Source organism: Gadus chalcogrammus, chromosome 21 (assembly GCF_026213295.1).
Source record: "Gadus chalcogrammus isolate NIFS_2021 chromosome 21, NIFS_Gcha_1.0, whole genome shotgun sequence".
Taxonomy (NCBI): Eukaryota; Metazoa; Chordata; class Actinopteri; order Gadiformes; family Gadidae; genus Gadus; species Gadus chalcogrammus.
In genome coordinates, this window is record NC_079432.1 from 12,867,745 (window position 1) to 12,893,341 (window position 25,597).

Below are 25,597 nucleotides of genomic sequence, written 5' to 3' on the forward strand. Positions count from 1 at the left end.
TTTTTAGGACCTCTGAATTTCTTATGTCAAGGGATAAAACATCACTTTTGTTAAAAAGTGTAACCTTGTTAAACATTTTGGCAGGTCATGCATTGGGTGAATTGAACAAACTGTGCCAAGACCTTTGCCAGTGGCTGGTCGGTAGATCTTGTGACACACTAATCCAATTAACTAATTAGCTACATGTGTATGCACACCTCATGACTCCAATTAGCAGTACCCTCACACACAAGGCACGTTACATCCGCAGAAACACACACACACACACACACACACACACGCACACAAACACACAAACACCCATTTCGCACAAAATAAATCATCAGATATATAAAATACTGGGTTGTATTTGACATTCCGTGAAGTCTCATTAGTCAATTGCAGATCAACTTTCACAAATCAACTACAACTACAAGAGGATTGAACATTTCCTTAATTTCTAGAAGGTTGGAACACTGAAGACGGTTAATCCAAAGTATTCTATCAGTTCCTCACCTATTTATTGTCCAGTAGGTAAGAGACAGTATCAATTCTTTGTTCAGTTTAATCATGTTGTCAAATCATGTGCTAAACCACTCGGAACAGATTTGAAGACCGATCAGACTTGATACTGGGTGTAAAACCCCACACTCACACGCACGTGCACACACACAGTAAGTTGGAACCATCCTCTGTTGGAGGCCATAGTGAGCAATCCCTCATCCGGGATTGGCCATTACAGTCGCATACTTTTCCATTAGGGTCAACAATGAACCGTCTCATGGGAGTGGGATGAGTTGGTTTGGCCATAAACTTTAATTCACACCAGGTCACTGCTGTGGATTTGTCTTTGTCTCCGTTAAATCCAAGGCAACACTGGAGGAGTTCATGGACAGCACACCATGTCCCGATAAAGTGAAACTATTCTTTCTGCTTCAAACTGTTTTTTCTGTTTCACCGGTCATAAGCAGTTCATCCACGTATCCCCTGCTGTCTATTCTTTTAACAGGCCAATGTATTCAGTAATGGAATTAATCCGATCCCCTTGAAAGCCTATGGGGGCACCTACAGGGGTTGCATATGAAACGTCGATAAAGCCATGTGATGCCTTTATTCACATTCTAAAACAGAGAAGAAGGACGTTAAGTGAAAAACAAACAGTAATGAACACTTAACTCCCCCCCCTCCTCCTCCTCCAAGGTGCAACAGTCTAAGAGGGGTGGGGTTTGGGGGGGGGGGGGGGGGGGGGTGTTTGTATGCAGAAAGTAAGGGGTCTTCCATTATGGATGAAGAGCCAGGAGCACGAGGAAAAGGTGGAGGGGAGGAGAAGGGGAGGGAGCAAGGGTCCCCGTCCTGCCACGACCTCAAACGCTTGGCCGCAATCTGCACGCCAGAGCCGCCCTCGGCATTCCTCCTCCGGAAGACTGGCCCCAGTTCGCTCGCGCGCGCGCGTGTGTGTGTGTGTGTGTGTGTGTGTGTGTGTGTGTGTGTGTGTGTGTGTGTGTGTGTGTGTGTGTGTGTGTGTGTGTGTGTGTGTGTGTGTGTGTGTGTGTGTGTGTGTGTGTGTGTGTGTGTGTGTGTGTGTGTGTGTGTGTGTGTGTGTGTGTGTGTGTGTGTGTGTGTGTGTGTGTGTGTGTGTGTACACCTAAGGGGGTGTTTGCAGTGCAGCTGGCTCCATTCATCGACACTCAACACCTGTTGAATTAATCAGCATCGGCGTGTCAACTTTTTATATATTGCACTTGACCCTCATTATGCACGACGCACTTGCTCCGTTCACTTACTGTAGACGTATAGAGTGTCTGTGTGTGTGTGACGCTGATAGCAGGCCAAACCGCCGCAGATTGGCTCAGAGTGCAAGACTAATTGCCTAAAGGCCAAAGCCGCAACTATGGAGTCGGGGAGCATAAACAGTGCTTTGAAAGTCTTACAATGTGCTACCAGAACGGTCATATATCAGCTCCCCTCGGCCATGCGGCGCAAGGAAAGCTCTCTCTGCCAGAGAAGGGAAGCAATTCGTCTGGTAATATATATGTGTGTGTGATGTTTATCTCGCACTTTCCCTCTGGCAGGACCTATTTCTGCTCCTCAATGATACATTCTCTTCTGATGTGTTCATTCAATCTCTCTCTCTCTCTCTCTCTCTCTCTCTCTCTCTCTCTCTCTCTCTCTCTCTCTCTCTCTCTCTCTCTCTCTCTCTCTCTCTCTCTCTCTCTCTCTCTCTCTCTCTCTCTCTCTCTCTCTCTCTCTCTGCATTCCTAGTGGTGGTGAGAAGTATAGCGTGTCAGTGTGTCTGGACAGGCTTAGCGTTGAAAAGAAAGGGCCTGCATGCTTGGAGTCCACACACACGCACACACACATTTGACTCAAATGGAAAAGGCGCAGGCTTGAAAAGAACGCCCAGATCCTCTGGTGGGAGCCGAGGGGGGGGGGGGGGGTTCTCGGTCCTTGAAAGAGACCCATTGTTTCCCGCTCCCCCCACAGTGGTGGATGGATATACTGTATAAATGCACCGTAACTCGTTCTCCATTCACATCCACAGCAGCGCTGTGTGCAGCTGTACAGAGAGAGTGGCACTGTGTGTGTGTGTGTGTGTGTGTGTGTGTGTGTGTGTGTGTGTGTGTGTGTGTGTGTGTGTGTGGGCGAGGGGGGGGGGGGTTGGGGTGAGGTTCAGCATTGGGTGATTGTGAAATAAAGCCCAGTGGGAAGTAGGATGTGATGCGGGGGGCAGGGGGAGGAGGAGGAGGGGGCGGCTATCTGCTTACAGCTGGAAGGGGCTCGGATCTTAAAGTGAACCGTGGAGTCTGGTCCGGTTCAGCCACCCCCCTGTGCGGGGTCCCGAGGGGTCTGATAGTCCCGCTGTGTGGATTGACACATCCGTGCTCTGTGTCACACCCGTACATCGATTTGCAGGGGTGCGGTGGAAGACCACAGTTTGATATCTGTTGACCGTTTGTTGGGCTATTGTTGAAGCTAGAAGTTCAATGAACCGCATTTGAGCAGCACTACCAATCAAACTAGTTTTACTAAAGAATGTATTTAGCTAGAATTGTACTGCAAGGTCTTTGATACCATGTTCCTTTCTGTTCCTTTGCAGGTGAATCCACGTTCCAGGATGACCATGGACCGCCAGTAGCCAGAGTGAGTATCTGTTTCCCCCCCCCAGTCCCCATACACTCTTCTTCCTTAGCTTTAAATGCTACGGCTGTCCTTTATCCACATATATTATCTATCTGCTCTCCTCCGAGCCCCCTCCCCTTCCCAACGCACAACCCAGGTCACTTCTGACCAAAGATGACAGGAGTTTGCTGTGTGAAGGAACTTTGTACGAACTTGCTCTCAATCTCTACCAGACATGGATTCAGAGCGCCAGTGAAAAAAAAACACACACACACACACACACACACACACACACACACACACACACACACACACACACACACACACACACACACACACACACACACACACACACACACACACACACACACACACACACACACACACACACACACACACACACGCAGGGGGCTGACACAGGATCCTTGTATTCAGCCAGCTGCATGTCTCTGCTCTCTTTAATGCTTTCTTTCTTTCGATACTTTGTTTGGGCCTGCTTGAATCTTGATCTATTTGAAGCCAGTGTTTAACTCTTCTTATTAAATCATTGTGTTTAATCCACCGTTTCCTTCAGGCTCTTTGAGTTTTGATAGATTGACTGAAGCAGTAGTTTACATTTCGGGGAGAAACGTTTGCCGACAATTGGTTTGTTGACGGTCTGTGGGGCTGCCTGGAGTGGGTTTGCTCACGAGTGCCTATTGTCTGCAGCTACGTTGGCCGACTCGCCTGGAACAGTAGCCATAGGCTCACCGCTTGACAAGGGGAAATGGCTGGAATTCCAAGCAGGTGCCATCTGAATGAAATATCACAGCTATGGAACTGTTCATGGCCACATAGAAGCCAAATAAGAAAATGGACTCTCACTAGATGTTTAATGCCTCAATAGCTGCTTATTAACTTGAGGCCCCGTCACCTCCTCCGGACACCTAGGCTCATGCCTTAGCTGAAAGCGCTAACTTCTTTTTAAAAGTTAAAAGACAAACCAAAAACTTGAGCAGATGTGTGTAAAAGCCCATTATATTTATAGGAACAACTTTTTATGTCCCACAGCTATTAGATGTTGAGAGAATCCTGGGGTCAAACAGCACATTGTGCAACAGAACCCTAATCACAGAAATGAATACAGAACACACACACACACACACACACACACACACACACACACACACACACACACACACACACACACACACACACACACACACACACACACACACACACACACACACACACACACACACACACACACACACACACAGACAAATGCACACAAAAGAAAATGACATAGAAACTTCAGTTAACGTAAGGCCAGAGAGAGAGTGAGAGAGTTTTTTTTTTACTCTACAACACACAGCGGGCTGAATTTAGAGTTTTTAACTTTTATCATCAGCAGGAAGTGCTATCCTGCGAACACGGTATGTTTATCATCAGCCTGCTTTATTGTGATTGGCCGAGGAGTCTGTGGAGACTTGGCAGGCCGCGCAGCAATCAGACTGCTAGGCAAACAAACAGCTCACTGTCTGCTACGCTTTTCCCAGCATTCAACTCATTAACTTAACAAACTACAAAGTAAAACAAGCAAAAAACATGATCTAATATGGTTGTGTGTTGGTTTATTCACCCTTTGGTTGATAGTGTTCTCCCCCATTAGGACATCACAGGGGGTGGGGTTGGGGAGGGCCGAGAATGACAAATTCCTGGTCAAGTTAGGACACACGTACACAGAGACCCGTACACACAAACACGCACTCTAGGAAATCTGTGATGACATAAAGATAGCACGCCCTCATCAGAATAGTTTGGTGTTTGTTCTTCAGCTTTCTCTTTTCATTGCTAAAAGAATGTCCTATCTTCATGCATAAGTTTCCCCAACTTCCGCTAAGACTTCAGCGAGATGTGCACTTTGTTTTAGCAAGCTGGGATTGCTGCGAGGGTGGGATAGAAAGTTTGAACGTAGCTCCTCAAACACTGACTTGTAAGCTACGAGCAATCACAGCAAACGCCTGAAAGCCAATTCGGCTACGACCCGTCTGCTAAATACATTACATGTCAATGTGAAAAACACATGCAAATACTAGGATGGCATAAAATGGTTCCCTCCCACTAGCAGGGACACACACATCGATTCAGGGCCCCAGCCGAGGTCAGGATCAGATACATGGGAGATAATGACACACCTGTCTGAAAGGGTCAAGCACAGGCCCCCTAACCCCTGGCCTTCCCAGCCTCTCCTTCCCGAAAGCAGTTAAACTGTCAAGAGTGTAAGCAGTCTGTAAATCTACTGCCAGTCGGTTAAAGCCACCCATTCCGGGTCTCCCCAAAGATTGGTTGCTATTAATATCGTCGCTGCAAGAGACTTTACTTTTTGAATGATTGCTGTCCCAGACCATTTGTTTCTTATGTATTTAATGATAGGCCTACTTCCAAACGTCTGATGTTTTTCTTGTCAGTGCGGTTGACCACATTGGCAAGGCGTTGGCGCGCCGGGTCAAAGTCTGACAAACGTTTTGCATCCGTTTTTTTTATTTTGTCGGCGCTTGATTGGCTATAGGGAACATGTCATTGATAACTATATCTTGGTCCAACAACGGTTTTTGGTGGATTCCAAATGTGACGTGCTGAAACGGTGCAGACAGAATTTCTCTGTTATCCATCATCAAACAGTCCCATAGAGAAAGCATTGGCTCATTCTGATGCAGAGTTACATGTTACATAAATCTCATTCAGGTCCGTCAATAGCAAAAACACAATCAGCTCATCATATAGCAGTAATCCAGGCACAAAAACATCAAAACACATGCATACAGCTCTATTCCTCTGCCCAAGGCATCCTACTTCTCATGGCTCAACTAACCTCCTTGGTCCACACTGAAAGCAGACAGTGCGGGTCATTCTAAGAAGCGGCTTAGGGCTGGTTGGCCAACCTCCATGTGTTCAACACACCTGTTCCCACACATTCTCTCCTCCTCCTTTTCAAACATGTAGAATCAGCCCTGCCTTCCTAAGTCGACAGCAATAACACACATGCTTTGAATGGTGAAACACTATGTGTGTGTGTGTGTGTGGGGGGGGGTGTTTGATGACTCCAAAACAAAGGCATTCGTCAAGGCTAAAATCTATTCAGCGCAAACATTGAGTCATATCGTCTCATTAACGACATAGGGATGTGTGTGTGTGTGTGTGTGTGATGCCCCTCGGGCTGAATGCACGACAACAGATCAGAGGTTAACGGCAGATTAGGCAGGTTAGAACTGGAAATAAGTTGGAGAAAGAAGGTCATAGTTATATTCTTACACAATTTAAATCGCTGTTATCGTCCTCAAACTCATTCCTCTGTGTTTGCCTCCATCGCGCTATTTGTCGTTCCATTGGTTCCAAAAGGCTCACACTATTTAGACTTCATCGCTGGGTGGCCTGCACAACAAAACACAAAGAAAGTGTTTTGCCGAACAAAATGAAATTAATTAAAAAATCCAATGTGTTCTGTATTATATATCATTGTATGACACATTCATCTCACAAGCTTGCAGGGATTAAAGGTAACAGATACAAAGTGATTTCATTTGGTGGAGCTCTCATTTTCCCTCCTTTTATCTCTCTGTTTGTCTGGTGTTGTGTGATTGATATTTGTGTGTGTGCGTGTGCGTGCGTGCGTGCGTGCATCTGCGTGCATGTGTGTGTGTGCATGTGTGTGTGTGTGTGCGTGTGCGTGTGTGTGCGTGCGTCCAGGTGCTGCCGTTCCCGAGTCAGGTGGTGTATAACCGGGTGGGGAAGTGTGGCAGCCGGACAGTGCTGATCCTGCTGCGGCTGCTGTCGGAGAAGCACCAGTTCAACCTGGTCTCCTCGGAGATCCACAACCGGACCCGCCTCACCAAGCACGAACAGGTGGGTGTGGCCCCCCGCTGTAACGTTACTGTGACTCGCCTCAACATCTTCTCACCTTGTTGTTCTGATTCCCGATCGTTTTAACCCAATCAAACAAAAGCCTTCTTTGGTTTGTGGCTGTGGATCACTAGACAGCCAGACCAGGACAAAGAGTGCGTTTGGCCTTTAAACATGTTGGACTTGAAAAAAAAACAGGCCCAGAAATATCTGCAGCTCATAAGCCAGCAATCTCTAGTTCCAAGTGGGGTCCCCACCCCAGGGTTAGAAATCAATGTCCTCACTCAGCGGAAATGTATACACTTCAGCTCGTCCCACATATCACCCACGCCGGTGAGTCAGTAAGGCTTAAGTACAGTGACTGGAGGCAGTTATTGCGCTTCCAAACTACTTTGCGCAAGGTGTGGTGGGAAATCGACCTTGTGAGATTTATGATGAGATTGTAGTACATGCATCAATCATAAGTGCAAAAGTGCAACGGTTCCCATAATAAAGTTCTTAAAACCTTTGACAAAATAAGTGAATTACAAAATAGTCAATGTGGCCTTCAACTTCGATGGTATTATTTGTTGTGTGTAAGCAAATAAGTAACAGATTGGATCCATTTGGCCCTAGCTACTTGCTTCTCTATTTTGGGCTGGGCCAGCCCATGTAGAATCTCAGTTTTATTGCTTCCTTGAGCATCAGAGGGATCTCAGCGTAAGGCTTTATAGAGGGGGGAGCTGCCTTCGTTTAAAGCTCTCAAAGAACAATGAAGGGAAGCACCGGGGCCTTATGCAGTGGCACGGTGCTCACTGCCAGGGTTACAGGTCAGCTGGGGGGGGGGGGGGGTGAAGGGTTTCAAAACACGTGGAATGATTTAAAGGGATTAGAACGATAATCATAACCGTCTGTATGCTCTGATGCCGTCCCCAATGGGGATGTTTTCTGTAAACAATGTTTTCCAAAAACATGTTTCCAATAAGCCATTAAAAGTAATAATAGACCATGGGAACCGATTGTCATTTGTCATTCAACCCCGGAGGCACCAGTGCAACATTAATCCGTGTTTGACTGACATTTATGACAGACACGCGCTAGGTAGCTAGCTAGCCAGCCATAAATGTCTGCGGATCCCCGTTAGATGGATGTATATGCATAGCCACCGCTGGGCCAACGGGTGTGATGTGAATAGTCAGAGCTAATATTGGAACAGCTTGTTGTTTACCCATTCATCAAACCATGAAGAGCTGGCTCTCATGCACCGCATCGGAATGCTATTACACCGTATTTATCCTCAGAACGTCACCGTCGCGATGAAATCAGCCCTGGGATCCTTACAGACTGTGTGTGTGATAGAGTGAGTGTGTGTTGAGCATATGTATGCATGTGTGCTTGTGCTTGTGTGTGTGTGTGTGTGCGCGCGCATGTAAGCATTTGTGTCTGTATCGAGTCGACACATGTTTACAAGTTAGGATCATGTGCTGTGGAGTGCTTGTATGGAACCCTGGGGGTCTTTTGTCTCTGTGTTTCAAATGGTCCTTCGAGTGCTTGTTTACCCTATCTGCGGTGTGTGTGTGTGTGTGTGTGTGTGTGTGTGTGTGTGTGTGTGTGTGTGTGTGTGTGTGTGTGTGTGTGTGTGTGTGTGTGTGTGTGTGTGTGTGTGTGTGTGTGTGTGTGTGTGTGTGTGTGTGTGTGTGTGTGTGTGTGTGTGTGTGTGTGTGTGTGTGTGTGTGTTGATTTATGCAGATCCCTACACAATATTGGCTAACTATAGAGCCAGGGGATCTCATTTGCCTCTAGCCGCTGTCTATGGCGTGACGTGGGTTTTCTCCCTGCTGGCTGGCCCAGCCATCTGCTAATGAGTTGGCCCAGAGTTGGTGCCTTCTGCTGGGGCTACATCAGACGAACAGTGGAGCTCCCTCATTCAGCTGGAACGCTGCGTCGAGACGTGGAAGAGTCCCGCCGCCATCTTGGGGGCCACTGATAGTGTCAGGACCCTGAGACTCTTTTTTCTTTCGAAAACAGGCCGTCTTTGTGTGTTTCGGTGGTGCATCCACACAATTGGTTTGGTGTTTTTAAATCGCTTCCCCTTTCAGTAAAAGGGGTTAGAATGTACATCCTTATTGGTGGACAGATGCAGTGCCGCAACGGGCCCCTGTGAACCAGGGAGCCTGAGTCACTGGCCCTGGGGGCCAACTGCTTCAAACATAGTTTGCCCGTCCTCAAGCACTCAATGAGTCACTAGTGAACAACACACAGCTCAGATCTACTGTTAGTGGCATGTGTCTGACATATCAGTGGCATGTGAAATGACATGGCCGTGTTGTTTATAGTGTCCGTTTGGCCCCAACACGGGCGTGGACACGCAGTTCGTACACTCTGTGCGAACTTCTGCACTGTGCGTATTTCAGAGGGGCCCGACATGCAACAAATCACTGCATGACCTGCGCGCAAGGGCCCTGATGAAGTCATTCTGGTTTTCACAGTCAATAGCAGTCAGGTGTAAGGAGATACAGAGAAGAACATAGAAGAATAAGGGGCCCAATCTTGCATCCGGCGCAATTTACTTTCTACACTGACACATGTGTCGTTGCTAGTTTGCAACTGGCGCAGAGTGTTCTATTCCCTCCACCACCATGCGTCGGTAAATTAGGGAATGATCTTGCGCCCCAAGGGCCGGTTCGGCGAAAGGAGGAGACGTGTTCTGGCGCAAACGTTCCCTGGTGCTATTTTGCAGTTTCAGAAAACAATTGCGCCACAAACCAGGAAATACCCGGTTTAAAGTCAGTGGCGCGTTGTTCAGATGCTATTTTAAGGGCCCATGCATAATGTTTCTTGTGCACCTCGCGCATACACTTTGCTTCTCTAATCTCCCTAGCCACACATTCTTGGTCAATTATTTGGGAAAGAACAGCTGATACAGCGGTGATAAGTTGTACTTTTAAATCAATGCATCTGCAAACACCGTACAGCAAACACATATTTTCTTGACACACACATTGTATACAAGCCCATAACTTTTAGGATTGATGAGTATTGGATCGTTTGAAAACATTTTTTTACCACGAGTGAGTGTTACGAAGAATGAATGATTGCGGGCGCGCGTGTGTGTATGTGTAAAATAATTAATGAATGCGGGCGCGCGTGTGTGCGTCCATCTGTTTTAACACACGCAAACTACACGTAACGCATAATACAGTCCATGGAAATGTATGTTAACAGGGGGGACACATGCATATTAGGAACACAAGTCGATAACGATAATGCATACATTACTGGTAAGAAACAATGTTTGTTAATTTATTGCCTACATCATTGAATCGAACCACAGTTACCGCACATCATATGTGTGTTGAGTTTTCTTTGAAATTTATTTGAGGACTGAAGTTGTGGAAGAAAACGCTATTCCATGTGTGAATTAGGCCATATTACTTGGCCATAAACAGAGCCATTTGAAGTTTGAAATTCATGTTGTCATGCATCTGTCTCATCGGAGACTGCAAACGCGCAAACTGCAAGAAAAAACGTCATAATATCAACTCGTCAGGTTCAAATGCGCTCATGGCTCTTAAAGGGGATGGGAGATGGCACTCTCATTGGTTTATTGCACGTCACGCCCAAACCACACCTACCGGTAATTAGGCTACTTCAGACCAACCCTTTTTAGATTTGCACCGGGCGCAAGTCATTTATGAGCCGGTAAAATATCGCCATAGAACCGCCCACAAAGCTACTTGCGCTTGGCGCTTCTCACTTTGGTTCTAGTTCTGGGTTTGTTGTTTCGTTTTGATATATCTGTATTTATTTTAGCTTTGTTTGTCAAGTGTATTTATTTTTTAGGATGTTTTTTTTCGTTCAATTAGTTTCAAACCATTTCGGTTGTAGCTTCTTTGGCCGCGTTTGGGTTTGGTCGTGTTACCCCGCTTCACATGAGAGCGACAGTTGAAGGCGAGGGCAGCAGCCAGGAGCTTCCCCTGGGCTCAGCTCCGTCTCCCCCCCCTCCGTCTCCCCTTTGATGAGCCTCTGTGTGTGTGGAGCTAGAGCGGTGGGCTGGGGGCTCGGCGGTGGGGAGGTGGAGGTGGAGGTGGGGCTGGAGGGGGCGTAGCGCTGGTATGCTAGGAATCCCAGACCGTCCTTCACTTTCCCTCAGTCCCTTGAGCCGCCGCTCCGCCCCCCCACCCCCACCATTTTCCAGACGGACTGAAAAGGGAAAGGAGGGGAGGTGCAACCGCGCTGGAACACGCACATACACACACACACACACGGATATATACACACATGCACGTGGTACCGGTATGTGAATGGCAGAGGCACAACGGTTGTGGTCTGTGTGATAAATGAAAAAAAGCCCGAAAAGGATTTCAAAGGACAAACAACAAAAACTAAATCAAACCACGCACTGAGAAACTATTCATTGATTTCATCGGTTTTTCATTCAGTTATTTGGAGAAACATCTCCCTCAGTAAGTGAGTTTGTGGAAATGTACTGAGTTTGGAGAGGTGGGGGGGGGGGGGGGGGGGGGGAGCTGGTGGGGCAGGGGGTCGCGTTAAGCCCAAATCTGACTGGGAGCCATAGATGCACCGGGCTGTGTACATAAACACGCTCAAATATCAGAGTTTCTTTCTGAATAGTCCTGCTATGACGTAAGAGTGACCCGCACACATTATAAAGTACAAAAATGCTCCTGATCAGTACAGCAGTGCCAGTAACGCTCTTGGAAATAATATGCATCCAAAGTGACTCAGCTTCTGGTTGGTGACTTGTGGGGACTTAAAGACAGGGCCTGTGTGTGTCATCTTTGTGATTGAGTGTGTCACTCATGAATGTCGGAAATAAACTAAATGAATGAATTGCTTGGCGCCCAGACAATGTCTTGTGGTGGCAAAATAGGCCAGACTGTTCATTATATGGCCTTTGCCATTATTTTAGCCTTTGTGGACATGCTTGCTGTGATTATGAATACCACGGTTGATGTCATCCGCAAACAGTGTTCGAGCATTTGTCTTTGTGGTGATAGTCATGAGTTGTAGGGGCCTTGGATACAATAGGGCAAAATTGAAATTACATTGGGTAGAAATGTATATTCGGCTTTGCTACGTCAAACAGCTACGTAGTATCTTTTCCAAGGACTCACCTGATTGGCTAACTGGGTGGCGCCAGGTCCCGCCTCCCAAACCTGGAAAACCGGGATAGCTTTGTCTTCCATAAGAGTTTCCTGGAATTGTCGGCGGAAAAAACTGGGAAGAAAAGACGTAGAATGTTAGATGTGGAGTTATTTCAGACTGTGTGACCTTTCATGAGGCTGGGATATTTACAGTGTGTAAAATCTGAAACTATAGCAAAAAAAAAAATCTAGACTTCTTTGTAATTGCTCCTAAATATTTTAGAGGAACTAAAAACTGTTAGGGACCATTTCTGCAAAATTCTCAGAAATAGTCGTGACCACAATCAAAGAACCTGTCAGACACAATATTTTACAACGATCATTCTGACATCTGAAATTGAATCAGACGGCGTCTTTTGACATGGATGGTGTGTTTCTAAATGTTTTCAGTAAGCCCTCCTCAGCCTCCACATCCCCATATCCCCTCAGTGCTGAAAGGAGACACATGGTCTGAGTTACATTCTATCACTGCAGTGCTGCAGCCAGAGCCTCCTGATTTTCCACCATGACGTGTCCTACTGGCCCCTACAATGGAGATAGATCTGCTGCTGCTCACTCGACATTTGAAGAAAAAAAAACGAAATGAAGATAAATAACAAGTGATGGATTCACCAAAACATTTCCCACTAAGACCCTTTCCACAGAAGCCTACTGAATATTCAGTCCTGCACTGTGTTTGGTAGCTGGCTTGGTTCCCAAATACACTGTTGAATGTCGAATATAAATTGTGTATGTGTGTGTGTGTATTTATAGGTGGATCTCATAAAGAACATCAGCAACATGCCACAGCCGTTCCTCTACACGCGGCACGTTCACTTCCTCAACTTCACCAGGTAATGGTTTTCTTTGTGCCATTAATTTCATCCTTCAGATCTCCTCAAATCTAGAGTTCAAACCCCAAGTTCTCCATTTATCTAACCAAATTCCCAACGGTATTATAGCCTGGGTATACCCATGCTGCCTTGTGCGCGATTTTCATTTCACGCTGAATTTCATTTCACGCCGAGTTCTTTAACATTCTATATTTATTTAAAAAAAAACAAAAAACTTTTCTCATTTAGTTTTTGTTTTAAAAGCACTTATTTTGAGAGCCTCTACCCCAATTTCATTGCACTTTGTGCAATGACAATAAAGAGATTCTGATTCTGATTCTGATTCTAAACAGCCTGGATTCCATGGATCCGATTTTCGCCTGAGATAGGGAACCAATCACAGAACGGGGAGGGACGGCGAGACGATGACGACGTCTATGCATATACGATGACAACCTTAATGCATATACATGCATTAAGGTTCACCTTGTATTTAGCGTAAAAAATGCCTAAGCCAAATAAATGTTAGAGATGCTAGTGATTATGGAATAATGTTAGTGATTATGGAATGTAAAAAGCACTCAGATTGGCTTAGGATATAGCCAATGAGGCGAAGTGAATCAGCAAAGTTAGGAGAGCAGAATTAGTTTAATTTGGCCCAAATATGATAGATATATTTATGTATGTAAACAGATATATGTATGTATAATGTATGAGGCTAGCGATATCGAACACCGAACGTCCTCTGCCACCAGGTTTCGGGTGGAGGAGCCCGTCTACATCAACATAATCCGGGACCCGATCAACCGCTTCCTGTCCAACTACTTCTTCCGGCGGTTCGGGGACTGGAGGGGGGAGCAGAACCACCTCATCCGCACGCCGGGGATGAAGGACGACGAGAGATACCTGGTGAGGCGCTCGGTCCCGCTGTCTCTCTCCATCTCTCTCTGCAGGAGCTAAAGGTAGCTCTGGGTGGAGGTGTCTGACACATGACTGGACCCTATCTCTCTGGATGATCTGGTCCATCTGACTGTCGCTCGGTCTGCCGCGGTGACTATCACTCTGTGGGGCTGCTGCCTGTCTGGCCTTGTTCGCTACGTGTGTCAGTTTAATTAAAAGGAACAAGTTTGTGTTTTTGTCTTCAAACGAGCTAAAGGAAACGGGGGAGGATGAAACCCGTTACGGCTTGTTTAGAAACCACACCCGTGAAAACGGGGATAAACAAAGACAAGTGTTAAATGCTAAATCAAATACAAACAGTGTTTACCATATTTCTATATGAATATGTACTAAAAGAAGTAGCGATGCTGCTGATATTCAACATCTTCAAGGGAAATAATACATTTGTATCTTAAGGGAAGACAAGTGAAATAAAACGTTTTTACAAGCCTATCCTAATACATAGATAAAGATATTATAGGATCCAGCTTATACCCTATGCTTATAATTTATAAGCCAATATCTGCCTGTCTGCCTGGTGTATAGTGCTGGTTACTAAGTCTTTAAATAAGATGTAATTATCTTTACATATGGCATCCTCTGAAGACAGACTGTAAATTGATAGTAAGATCCTGTCGGGCATCGAGACTGGAGTCTAACCACATCACAATCTCATCCCCGGAATACCCCGCCACGCAGTCTGCCTGTGTGCTCTCCAGAATACCCTGGCTCAGAGTGAGGAGACCACTGCCAATAAGTGTCTCGCCGTTTCATTTTGACGCGGTTTTATGGCTCCGTCTGTTTCAGTTTGAAGCCCCTGTTCCGTTTAATTGCTGTGTTTTGTGTGTGTTTTGTGTGTGTGTGTGTGTGTGTGTGTGTGTGTGTGTGTGTGTGTGTGTGTGTGTGTGTGTGTGTGTGTGTGTGTGTGTGTGTGTGTGTGTGTGTGTGTGTGTGTGTGTGTGTGTGTGTGTGTGTGTGTGATGGAGTGCAGCTGGTGCTTAAAGGTGCGTTAGGGCGACATCTAGCAAGTGATAAGAATGGGATGAGATGGGCAGAGTGCCAGCTCACGTACCTGTGGCCAAGGCATAACAAAGCCCAGGGAGACATGAGAAACCTTCCTGACGTTTGGAATGCTTTTGGTCAAGAAAGGTTAACTGTTTGTTTGTATTCACTCCCTCCCTAACAATTAATCAGTTGGATTTCCGGCCTGCGCGTTAATAACAGGCACATGGCTGATCTCTGGGAAAGAGGGGAGGGGGGGGGGATTCTGAGTTTTGACAGGCCTTCGCAATTAGGTACAGCAATAATTGGCCCAGAGTTTGAGACCATGTAAGTTGTGTCCTTTTTGTAGAAGGGACCCTCACAGCCTTTCCAGAGTCCGTAGAAATGCCTGGCTCACCTTCCCTATGGGGGATATTGTCACATCATAAACATGGCATGTGATTCTACCTGTGTTTGTTTGTTACCTATCGTGTGTGTGTGTGTGTGTGTGTGTGTGTGTGTGTGTGTGTGTGTGTGTGTGTGTGTGTGTGTGTGTGTGTGTGTGTGTGTGTGTGTGTGTGTGTGTGTGTGTGTGTGTGTGTGTGTGTGTGTGTGTGTGTGTGTGTGTGTGGACTTGCTATTCTCTCTTTGCCTCTCTTATTGCATGTTTGCCGAGGCTTCAGTCCAAAACAATTATAATATTAATATTATATTAATGTCAGGAGCTCTTGATTAACACCTACCTATGCAAGTGTTGATGTGCTCTGATTGCCTGGTGCAATGCAGTCTTGGCAGCCGAGCCAGAAGGCAGGTCAGGGCAACTCTAACCCTAAACAAGTCTGATGTGTCTTGACGCAGCAGTGTTGAGCCAACATCAATCACCCACTCAATAAGTGATTGATTATGGTTTCGAACAATGATCGGAACAAGAGTGCCGAAGCATCACACAAGAGAAGCAAAGCACGGCATTTCGGGCCTGCAGACAGAAAATAAACCAGCCAAGTACAAATGCAGAATAAAGTCGACACATGTTTTCTATGGACTCTAATGGAGAAGATGAAAAAGGTTAGAACTATGAACTGTAAACTTGGTCATTGGCTTGACTTATCGCACGGTAGAAGATGTTTCTTGGGAGTGGGACGTTTGGGGAGTTGATTATTTTCAACTCAAACTAGTGAAGTTTAGGTAGATAACATGTGTTGCCATGGTTTCTGGACCAACTTCTGGAGCTGCGAGGGGCCCTTTTTCGAAAAACGACATAACTCAGAAGGTCACAAACTCCGGGGAAAACGTTACTGAACCCAATTGCGAGGGCCTTTCGGAACTCCTGTCAGAAGGACACCAAAATCCCCTCTTTCCCAGAGGTCACCTGACAGCCATATGCCTGATATTAAGCCCGCAGGCGGGTTGGCCCACTGTGTGATCGTGAGTGAGTGAGCGACTACAAGGACAAATAGCTGTCCTTGACCCAGGACATTCCCAATGTCGGGAAAGTTTTCACCCTTCACTCCAGGATATTCTATTGACACTATGATGGAATAAATTGACCTCCCTGTAAGCTTTCTTCTGCCTTAGTTACAGGTTTGTGAGCTCCGCCCACCACACTTCATTCCTATCTGGACCTGCTATGTCACCTGACGCATCTTTATGTTCCAGCTGCAGTCCAGACACACACCGCAATTAAGACAACTGGAGGCTTCCAGCCAGAAAAGACAGAGCCATAAAACCTAGTCAAAAAGCAAACAACACCTTGTAGCATAAAAGAACATGACCAAGAAGAACAACGGGGTCATTGTCTCTATCAATCACACGTAAGGTAGGAGATGGTAATTTGGAGGAGGTGGGAGGAGTTCAACTGAAACTGGTTCTGTGGAGAACATGGGTTGTCATGTTATCAGGACAAACTTGTGCACCTGGAACCAATTATAGTTCATTAGACTGACTGGACATATTCGGCCGACATTGAAATCCAGCATTCTGAACCGGGTCTCTTGTGCCTACCGTGGGCACTGCTGTACCTAAGAGGGGGGGGGGTCAATGAACAAACTGTGTTCCAGATTTTTCCATTTGCCCCCTCCCCTCCCCCCTCCCACCTCCCACATCTCTCTCTCCATAGCTCCCTCCCTGTACAAACAGAACTTTTTTTTTTTTCTGTACAACACACATGTATGCCACAATACGCAGATGCAATGGCATGTCCGCTCAAAAACTCTCAGGAACCCTCAGAGACACGCACCTACATGCATGCACATACACATTCATATGCACACACACATGCAGCAACGTACACATCCATTCATACACGCACACAAGCACACACGTACACACACATTCACCCTGTTTGAACACTCCACTTTCTTGGAATCTCTACGGTGGGAATTCAAGACGTTGCGGTGCAAAAAGTATTGTGTGCGCGATACATTTTTATACTGGGATCAAATTAATTCCAAATAGATGAAAGAGAGCAGGAGAACAGTCGCTCCAAACAGAAGTTAGTACATGGCTACTTTTTTATTTGTTGTTATATTTTTGGTCAAATCATTGTTTTCTTTAGTAAGTAGCCGTGTAATAAGCAGACTTATGTGCAGCGAGCCGGACCTTATCGCAAAATAAACCCCTTCAGTCATGCGGCACAGTGTCAGGGTTTATTTAGTGTAATGGCCGGCCAGCTGTACATTACGTTACCCTGAACACACTACGTGCATTTACCCCTCTGTGAGGTGTTAAATAGCTGTAAAGATATGTGTGGTCAATGATGTGAAGGAATGTCAAGGCCCGTTGGAGGCTCGCTTGTGGATTCATCCATCAACAGTGTGCCCTGACACACTCTGTGTCATCATCAACCAGTCTATTGGTACAGTTTTACCCGTATGCATGGTCTATATTATGAGAGGCTGTTGGAGCCTTGGAGTGCTGCCTCCAGTTACCGGTCATCTTCACACACACCTTTAAGTAAATGCAAAATCCTCCATTGCCACGTACACAAACAGACACACTCACACAAACTCACACACACAAACACACCAGAAGCCTCTGATCGGGGGCTGTTCTATTTATAGTGTAAGTAAAGATTTATTTAGACTGGGCTGCATTTCATTTGACCAAACAAAAAATAACTTAAAAGGGGTATTTGTGGTATAAGGGGTCCGTCTGGTGTTATAGTTGATTTGCCTCGGGTGTACTGTGGAGTGGGTGAGACTGTTTTATTAGCAGGCTAGTATTGCCCGTTGCCGTGCGCTAGCCTAGCACGAGCAAACTCTCCAACTAGAAGGACTAAATTAAATGTGTTGAAAACTGTCTCCAATGATAAAGAACACCAAGGGCTAACTTGGGAATCAGGCCCTATGTCCAAAATTCCGAACTACCCCTTTAATACCCAACCGTTTTTCTGCAAACCAATAAAGCTAATGTTAATGTCAAGTTAGTTAACATAGACATCAATACCAGCGAAATTATTTAGGCTGAAAGCCCACTGTAAACACAGTAAACAACACATATTATAGGCCCACACACAGCCACTAAAGATAAAAAAAATATTTGTTTTTCACTCACCGTTTGACTTCTTTACGGGAAAAGTATTAGTCCTTGTATAACGTGCGCTTCATAAATTCACCTCTTGTGACCGTTCAAGCTCACAGCAACAGTCTGGCTTGGTGAAGTGCACTGCTGGAACTTAGCCTGCATCGTCTTTTATTTTTGGTTTCATAATCACACATGTGGAATTGCGCCTTGGCCTATTCGGCATATTGAACCGTCTGCCTAATGCGCCTCCTTTTTGAAAAGTCGGACAAACGGACCTTCGGAACAATGGGTTCCGTTTTCGGAACATTGAACCGTCGGCATAGTGGCATGTCGATAATGCGAAATATTTCGGACCATTGAGACGTCGGAACAATGAGGCGTCGTAATTAAGGCATGGCACCACAGCCAAACGATTGTTTCATTGCAACATACAAATCAAGTTCATGTTTTGCAATATTCCTATAAGTACATGGTCGTCATTTCATTTGAGATGTTTACTGAACTATAAAACAGAATATAATTAAAAATATTTACAACAGCTATAAACTCACCAAACTCAAATAAACAGCTTGTTTTTTGTTTTTTGATCAACCATCCACGCAAGCAAAAAGAATTCCCTAGTGAACAGTAAGACACTGTGCGAACCCTAAAGCAAAGATTGTTGTGCACACAATGGCGACAGAGTCAGTTTATGGCGCTGTTAACGAATGAATTTCTCCTGGCAGGCCAATTATTGCTCAGACTAGCAGAGAACTATTGAACCAAAGTGTTGCAAAAGGTCGTGCAATAATAACTGAAATTATCAGAAAATATAATCAACAAATTATGGTTTAAATAAGGTGTAAAAGACGTTCCAGGTGTTAAAGAGTTGAAAATGCTAGTTAATCTATAAAAGTGTTAATAAAACACTAAGATTTGTAATCCGAGCCACATCCCAACCAACCCATTGCTAACTTTCTTTCAATGCAACATTCAAATCAAGTCCTCAAGTACATGTTCTGCATGACTTTTGAACCAACCTATGTGTGGAATAAATGACTCAACTGAGTGAGCAGATCTCTTTTGCAAGCATATTGGAAATAATTTGTCCTAACAAATTTACCCAGAGGTTTGCTGCTATGCTGTCCCTTAGTTCAGTTCAGCTGTATGCCAAAGAGCTCGCCAAGCCCAACATCACAGATAGGAACTAGAGATATTTGTAGCGATTCATTTCACTGTAGTTCAACAGTGAACGTTTTGTTTAACGACTATTCTCAAAATAAGAAAACACTCAGAAGACAGCTGTGTGTTACTAGCCAATAACATCGTTTACTGAGCACAATTGTCAACAAACAAAACAAAAATCCCTCAATCGCAGCGCCAACAGCAATGTTGCGGAGAAAGATCAGGTTGTGCTCCAGCCCTTTGATTGATCGGTGGACTCTCCGTAGACATCCCAAAGGAAGAATTTAGGTACGTTTTCTGGCGTTTTGGTTGAGTGGAGCCCTCAGTTTGGTCTTTCTTTTCTTCATCCCCATTGTTACCTTCCTCGTCCCCATTTCGCTGGGAAGCTGTGATACGGCACAGCAGGATTCAATCTCACCGCTGTGCCGTTGACTGTCCATCTGGGGAAAGTGGAGGTGCTTGTGACGGGGACCCAGAGCAGAGGCCTGTACTGCCGCACTCCCAGGTTTATCTGTCGGTTGGGGGTATCTGTCACTCCAATGAAACTGCCAAATTTTCTTGAACTCTGTTACCCTCCTGAGCTTGCCTGCTGAGTTGGGATGCCTAGTGGAGATCAGTTAAAGGATGGAAATAGTAAAACAATTGAACGATGATCCCATTATAAATGTTTTTGTTTTTGTTTCTATTATTATTAATTATATAATACTACTCAATTAAAGTTAACTTGTATATTAAATTTATTTATTTATTTTTTCCACAATGTCTTGTTTTTTTTTAAAAAATGTATGATGAATATATGCTCTGTAAGGTGACCTTGGGTGTTTTGAAAGGCGCCTCTAAATTAAATGTATTATTATTATTATTATTATATTAGCCTATTACATTACCTGTTCAGCGAAGTCATGGTAACGGGGAACGCCATTGAAACTGACACGTACGTCTCACCACTCAGAGCAGGGCACTCTTAAGGGGCTCCGGAGTGGGGAGAATAGATTGGGTTGTTTTTTGTCACTGTTCGCTCAGACAGAACATCGGTGAAGGCCCACCTTTGTTCATGCACTCAAACATGGCGCTAACTGAAGTCCAGTGTGTCTTTCAGGACTGTATGTGTTTCAGGCAGGCCCTGTTTTCTCCTGTTTCATTTGCCATCAAGGAGTGCGTCAGCACTGTGATGGAAATGCCTCATCAGTCTTTTGGATGAACCGATCAGCAGGCTCATGGCGTTCGCCTTTAATCCATCATTGATGGCTGATGGCAGCACAGCCAAATTCTCTGTGTGTCTCTTCTTCTTTCTCTTTAATTTCGTTATGGTCGGGCTCAAATGTGGAAGCTACCATTTTACTTCCTGGCACAATGTATTCTCGTTTGATATATTCTAATAACTTATTGAGGCCTTTGCCTTCAACAAAGCTGAGTGGAAGAATGTCTTGGGCAGCCATGCGCCGATGAGCTGAGTTAGTTTTTTTAAATGACCAGGATCACATTGTCTACGGATTGCGACGGTTAACAATGTTAGTTTGACGGTTTAATGTCCACAGGCCTGTGCTTAATGTGTTTTACACACATTGCTCCATTCTAGTGGTTGTACCAGATTATTCTTAGACAGCCAACGTACAACCTGATTTCCATTTTATAGCATATCAAAATACTGCCAAACTGCTCATAGTTTTTGAGATGTCATCTTAAATTGTTCTAATTTCTACTGATTTACCTCGAGGGTCAACAGGCCAATGTTTATGTATGCATCACAAATTGTTAACATTAGTAGTTTTTTTTTTTATAGCTACATTTTGCCAGGAATACAGTACGTTTCAGTGTAACTTTGGTCAATATACGCTAAAGGCCCAAATGCATATGTCTACATAGAAAATATATATAATTTCTTCCGACTAGTGGGCTATATTTGGTGCCGACTTGCGAAGGTAGCAACATTAAGCCGTCTATTCGATTAAAACTGCACATCTCTAGCACTAACCAAACCAGCCAAACCAAAGTCGCTCCATTATGTTTGATCGTTGGTGGACGCCTGGGCTTGCTGGCTGACAAGCATGGTTTTGTCCCCTGTGATGCTTGCATTGATTAGTTTAGGCCCATAAAACCATCATCACTCCTCAAAGCGACAGCCAACTGCAGTTACAAAGGTATAAAAGTGTTCAGAATTTTGAATAGCCTCAATCTTCTCTCGAACTGTCATCATTGATTTCAGATGCCTGTAATAAAAAAGTTAATACGGGCAAAAAAGTTCCTGTTGAGTAATGTTGATAATTTCATGAGGCTCAAAGGTTCAAGATCTCTTGCTTGCATGGGAGTCATTTAACAAGGAAACATGAAAAAGTGCATCAAATTGTTCATATTAAACAGCCTAAAACTTTTCTCCAGGCACAGAAGAAAGAAGTGTGACTAATTGTAAAGAATTGCATACTTTGAATTAATCATTTGAAATGTTATCTCAAACATAATGATACAGTGTGTTTGTGTTTGAAATTCATTTCAATCTAGTCAGTATTTGAATCTTATAGTATAGTGTGAATGATGCAAGAATAAATGGGCTATCACTCTCTCACTGAACATGATGTGGGCCTAATTTTGTCTAATAGATTTGCTTTAACAATCTTCCACTGAATCTCCTTAAAGTGATATCTTGATTGTCATGTCTTGATAAGAAGTGCAATGAGTTCATCAAACTCATTTGACCAAGCTATGTTTTGTGTAAACCTGCAGGTCTTGACATGACCGTAATCATGAGATCGTTAAACTCAGAACATACGGGACAGGGTGCCCTCTGGTGGCCACCTCTGGCGTGAGCGGATACATTACATTTTCTGACTAAGCCTAGTGACTACTGTGTTGTTCAAGAGCTCCACCTACTGAAGTTAGAAAGCAATTACAATCGAAATACAGTCGTGAAACGAGTTAACTACACGTGCTCATCCTACCACTACTGCTGGGCCTGATCCTAATCTTTCTGTGTCTTCGATTGTGTCTTTTTGTTCAGGATATCAATGTGTGCATCTTAGAAAACTACCCAGAGTGCTCCAACCCCAGGATGTTCTACATCATCCCCTACTTTTGTGGTCAGCATCCACAATGCAGGTAATGCACAGCAAGCCAGGATGCAGTAGATCCTACGGTGGTCACATGATTTTGTTCTCAATTATTTGCAGAATTACGAAGTCAACCCTTTATTTTTTGACTGTTGGTGGTTACGTGTTATTGTTCTCAATTATATGCAGCATTAGGCGGTCAACCCCCCCCCCCCCCCCCCCCATCTGTTTACTATTCTTTCTATCGTCCCCTCTCCCTCTGTGGTCCCTCCGCCTCTCTGGACCAGGGAGCCAGGAGTGTGGGCCTTGGAGAGGGCCAAGCAGAACGTGTTGGAGAACTACCTCCTGGTGGGGATCCTGGAGGAGCTGGAGGACGTGCTGCTCCTGCTGGAGAGGCTTCTGCCCCACTTCTTCTCAGGGGTCCTCAACATCTACAAGAGCCCTGGTACGCACCGCTGCTGTTCTTCACACTGGATCGCTTCACTTGTCTCATTGTGATAGATAATATGTGACACATTTACATTTAAGTTCTTATTTTTATTATTATTAGTCACTAGTATATACTAATTACTTTTCACAGTGGTTAGATGAGCTTTAAAATGACACGAAGCATTAAAATGAACCCAAAAGCAGCGAATACACAAGAAAAAGTGTTGTCTTTAAAAAAGAGTAGAGTTTAAAAAAATGTCTAAAGTATAAATATTTAGTCTGGTCTATCTCCTGATTACGACACTGACCGGCCCTCCCCCCCCCCAGACTACAAGAAGGCGGGCAACATGACGGGCACGGTGCGCAAGCACACGCCCACGCTGGAGGCCCTGCAGGTGCTCTACCACCGCATGCGCTACGAGTACGACTTCTACGGCTTCGTCCGCGACCAGTTCCACCTGGCCAAGAAGAAGATCGGCCTCAAGTCGGCCTCACGCCCCTCCGCCTACTCCCACGACTTCCTGCGGGACCTAGTCCTCCGCACCCCCGAGCCCATGGCGGAGGAGGACGACGAAGAGGAGGAGGAGGAGGAGGAGGAGGAGGCGCAGGACACCACCCTCGAGGACGCCGCCAGCTGGCTGGTGAACCCCTGAGGACGCCCGCGCCGTGGCGGACTAAGGCCCGGGGTGTGGGGGCCTGTACTGGACTAGTGGGACAGGGGCCGGAACACCAGGGTGGAGGGGGTTCTCCCCCCTTAATGGATCACCCTGGTGGTGGGTGGGTTGGTCGGTTGCTCAGTGTTGGTGTGTGTGTGTGTGTGTGTGTGTGTGTGTGTGTGTGTGTGTGTGTGTGTGTGTGTGTGTGTGTGTGTGTGTGTGTGTGTGTGTGTGTGTGTGTGTGTGTGTGTGTGTGTGTGTGTGTGTGTGTGTGTGTGTGTGTGTGTGTGTGGGGAAAAAGACTCTTTCTATGGCGAGGACTGGACGTGTGGAGTGAATAGATCGGGGTAGGGGGAGGGGGGTTGCAGTTTCTCATGAACTGCCGGGGGGACCATGGAAATGGACTTGGAAGGCTCGACGCCATTTTGAAGTTCCTTCAAGCTCACTGAGCGAGATTCGTTGGATTTGAGGCAGATGCGGTTTCTATTATCTCCAGGAGAGATGAATGCTGGATGGGGACAAATCTGTTGAGAAATATTCTAAATTACAGGATGATTGCGACCATTGCGAGATAAGAGGGTTGGTTGAATATTTGCATTTTCTTGTTTTGATATTGGTACTTTTTTTAATGGTTCTCCCTCTCGACTCTGGTCTGTAAAGCTTCTAATTTTATGTCATCAAAAGTGCCATCAAACTATTCATCATCCAGGACAGTTCAAGACACATGGAGTCAGTTTGTGATGAAAATCCCAAGACACATCCTACAGTGTTTTCTGAAAACTGTCGTGACACCACCTGTGGATGATGGTATTTGATTCAGTGGGAGGCGGAACGATAAGCACGCATTTATGAATTCAGAGAATTCCAATTGTGTGCGGCAGTATCATTACACTCGACCAAACCAACATTGTGTTTTACATGTATTTAAGATAGGTCACGGTGTATAAGTGTTTGAAATTTTTCCATTTTTGGGGGAATAATTATAGGGATGAATGCGAAGAAAGTGCATGAAGCCCAATTCAGTTCAATCCAAAGTTTTAAATATCAGTAAAAGAACTTGCCAAAACTATTGCCAACTTCTCTACAATGCAATGCTATGACCCATTTTGGGATGTATTTATTATATCTGTGTTTATCATGACATTAATTAGCAGCTCGTCCATTTCCCTCTTGCGTAGAATTGCTCTGGAAAGTTCTGTTTAAATTAAGGTACGTATTTGTTTGTCATATTTTTCTGTTGGTGGGCAGAGACTGCTTGTGGGGCGGTTGGATGGATTTTTCAAGTTTAACAGTAATAATCTACCATCGGTCCCATGATATGAAAACTAATTGAAGCATATCAAAGATTTTAAGGAATTGTATTTAAGTTGTTTTATGTACAAATGCCTTTAAATGCCAAAAAACTAAAAAAACAGGAAATAAAGAAATCCTGGTGGACAAGCTGGAGACGAGAGGGGTTCATTTTGGTTCTCACCATCTAGTGGTCAGCGTAGCGATGCTGAATCCTGCTCCACTAATGGCCACTCAACCTCCATTCAAGCCTGAAACACTCCATCCAAGTCAACACTCCCTTCAAGACACACTTACAGAGACTGAGGCTGGGAACAGGAAGCTACAAATGAAGGACATTTGAAGTCCTTGAGCACCAGCTTTTGGTCGCCAAATAACACAGTCCCCAACTCTCCAAGTGGTTTCTAGGACGACTTTTTAAGTAGGAACATTTTGCATTTCAGGGACCGATTGAGATGGATTCATACGTGACGAGTTTGAGCTCAATCTCTCCCCTGGTCCAAGAGACGTCTGGTCCAATACCTCACTGTAACTAAGTAGGTGTAGCCCAATAATGTGGGCTAAAGGCTTGTCCATTATGCTGAGTCGTCATTCTGAAACTGTGAACACCACCACTTTACGTGTGAGTGAGT

General features: G+C 45.1%; 1 protein-coding gene across 2 annotated transcripts in view; it reads left to right on the forward strand.

The window, feature by feature from the left end:
• Window positions 1-23,918, forward strand: part of LOC130374966 (uronyl 2-sulfotransferase-like) — a 42,443-nt gene extending 18,525 nt beyond the window's left edge. Inside the window, exons 3-9 of one of the 2 annotated variants that reach the window (XM_056581947.1) lie at window positions 3,077-3,120; window positions 6,829-6,984; window positions 12,882-12,961; window positions 13,696-13,849; window positions 22,542-22,639; window positions 22,878-23,035; window positions 23,347-23,918. In XM_056581947.1, coding sequence (XP_056437922.1) covers window positions 3,077-3,120; window positions 6,829-6,984; window positions 12,882-12,961; window positions 13,696-13,849; window positions 22,542-22,639; window positions 22,878-23,035; window positions 23,347-23,672 — 1,016 coding nt within the window. In that variant the 3' untranslated portion in view covers window positions 23,673-23,918. The remainder of the gene's footprint in view (window positions 1-3,076; window positions 3,121-6,828; window positions 6,985-12,881; window positions 12,962-13,695; window positions 13,850-22,541; window positions 22,640-22,877; window positions 23,036-23,346) is intronic. The other variant, XM_056581948.1, reaches the window with a different exon arrangement.
• The last annotated feature ends 1,679 nt before the right edge of the window (window positions 23,919-25,597 follow it).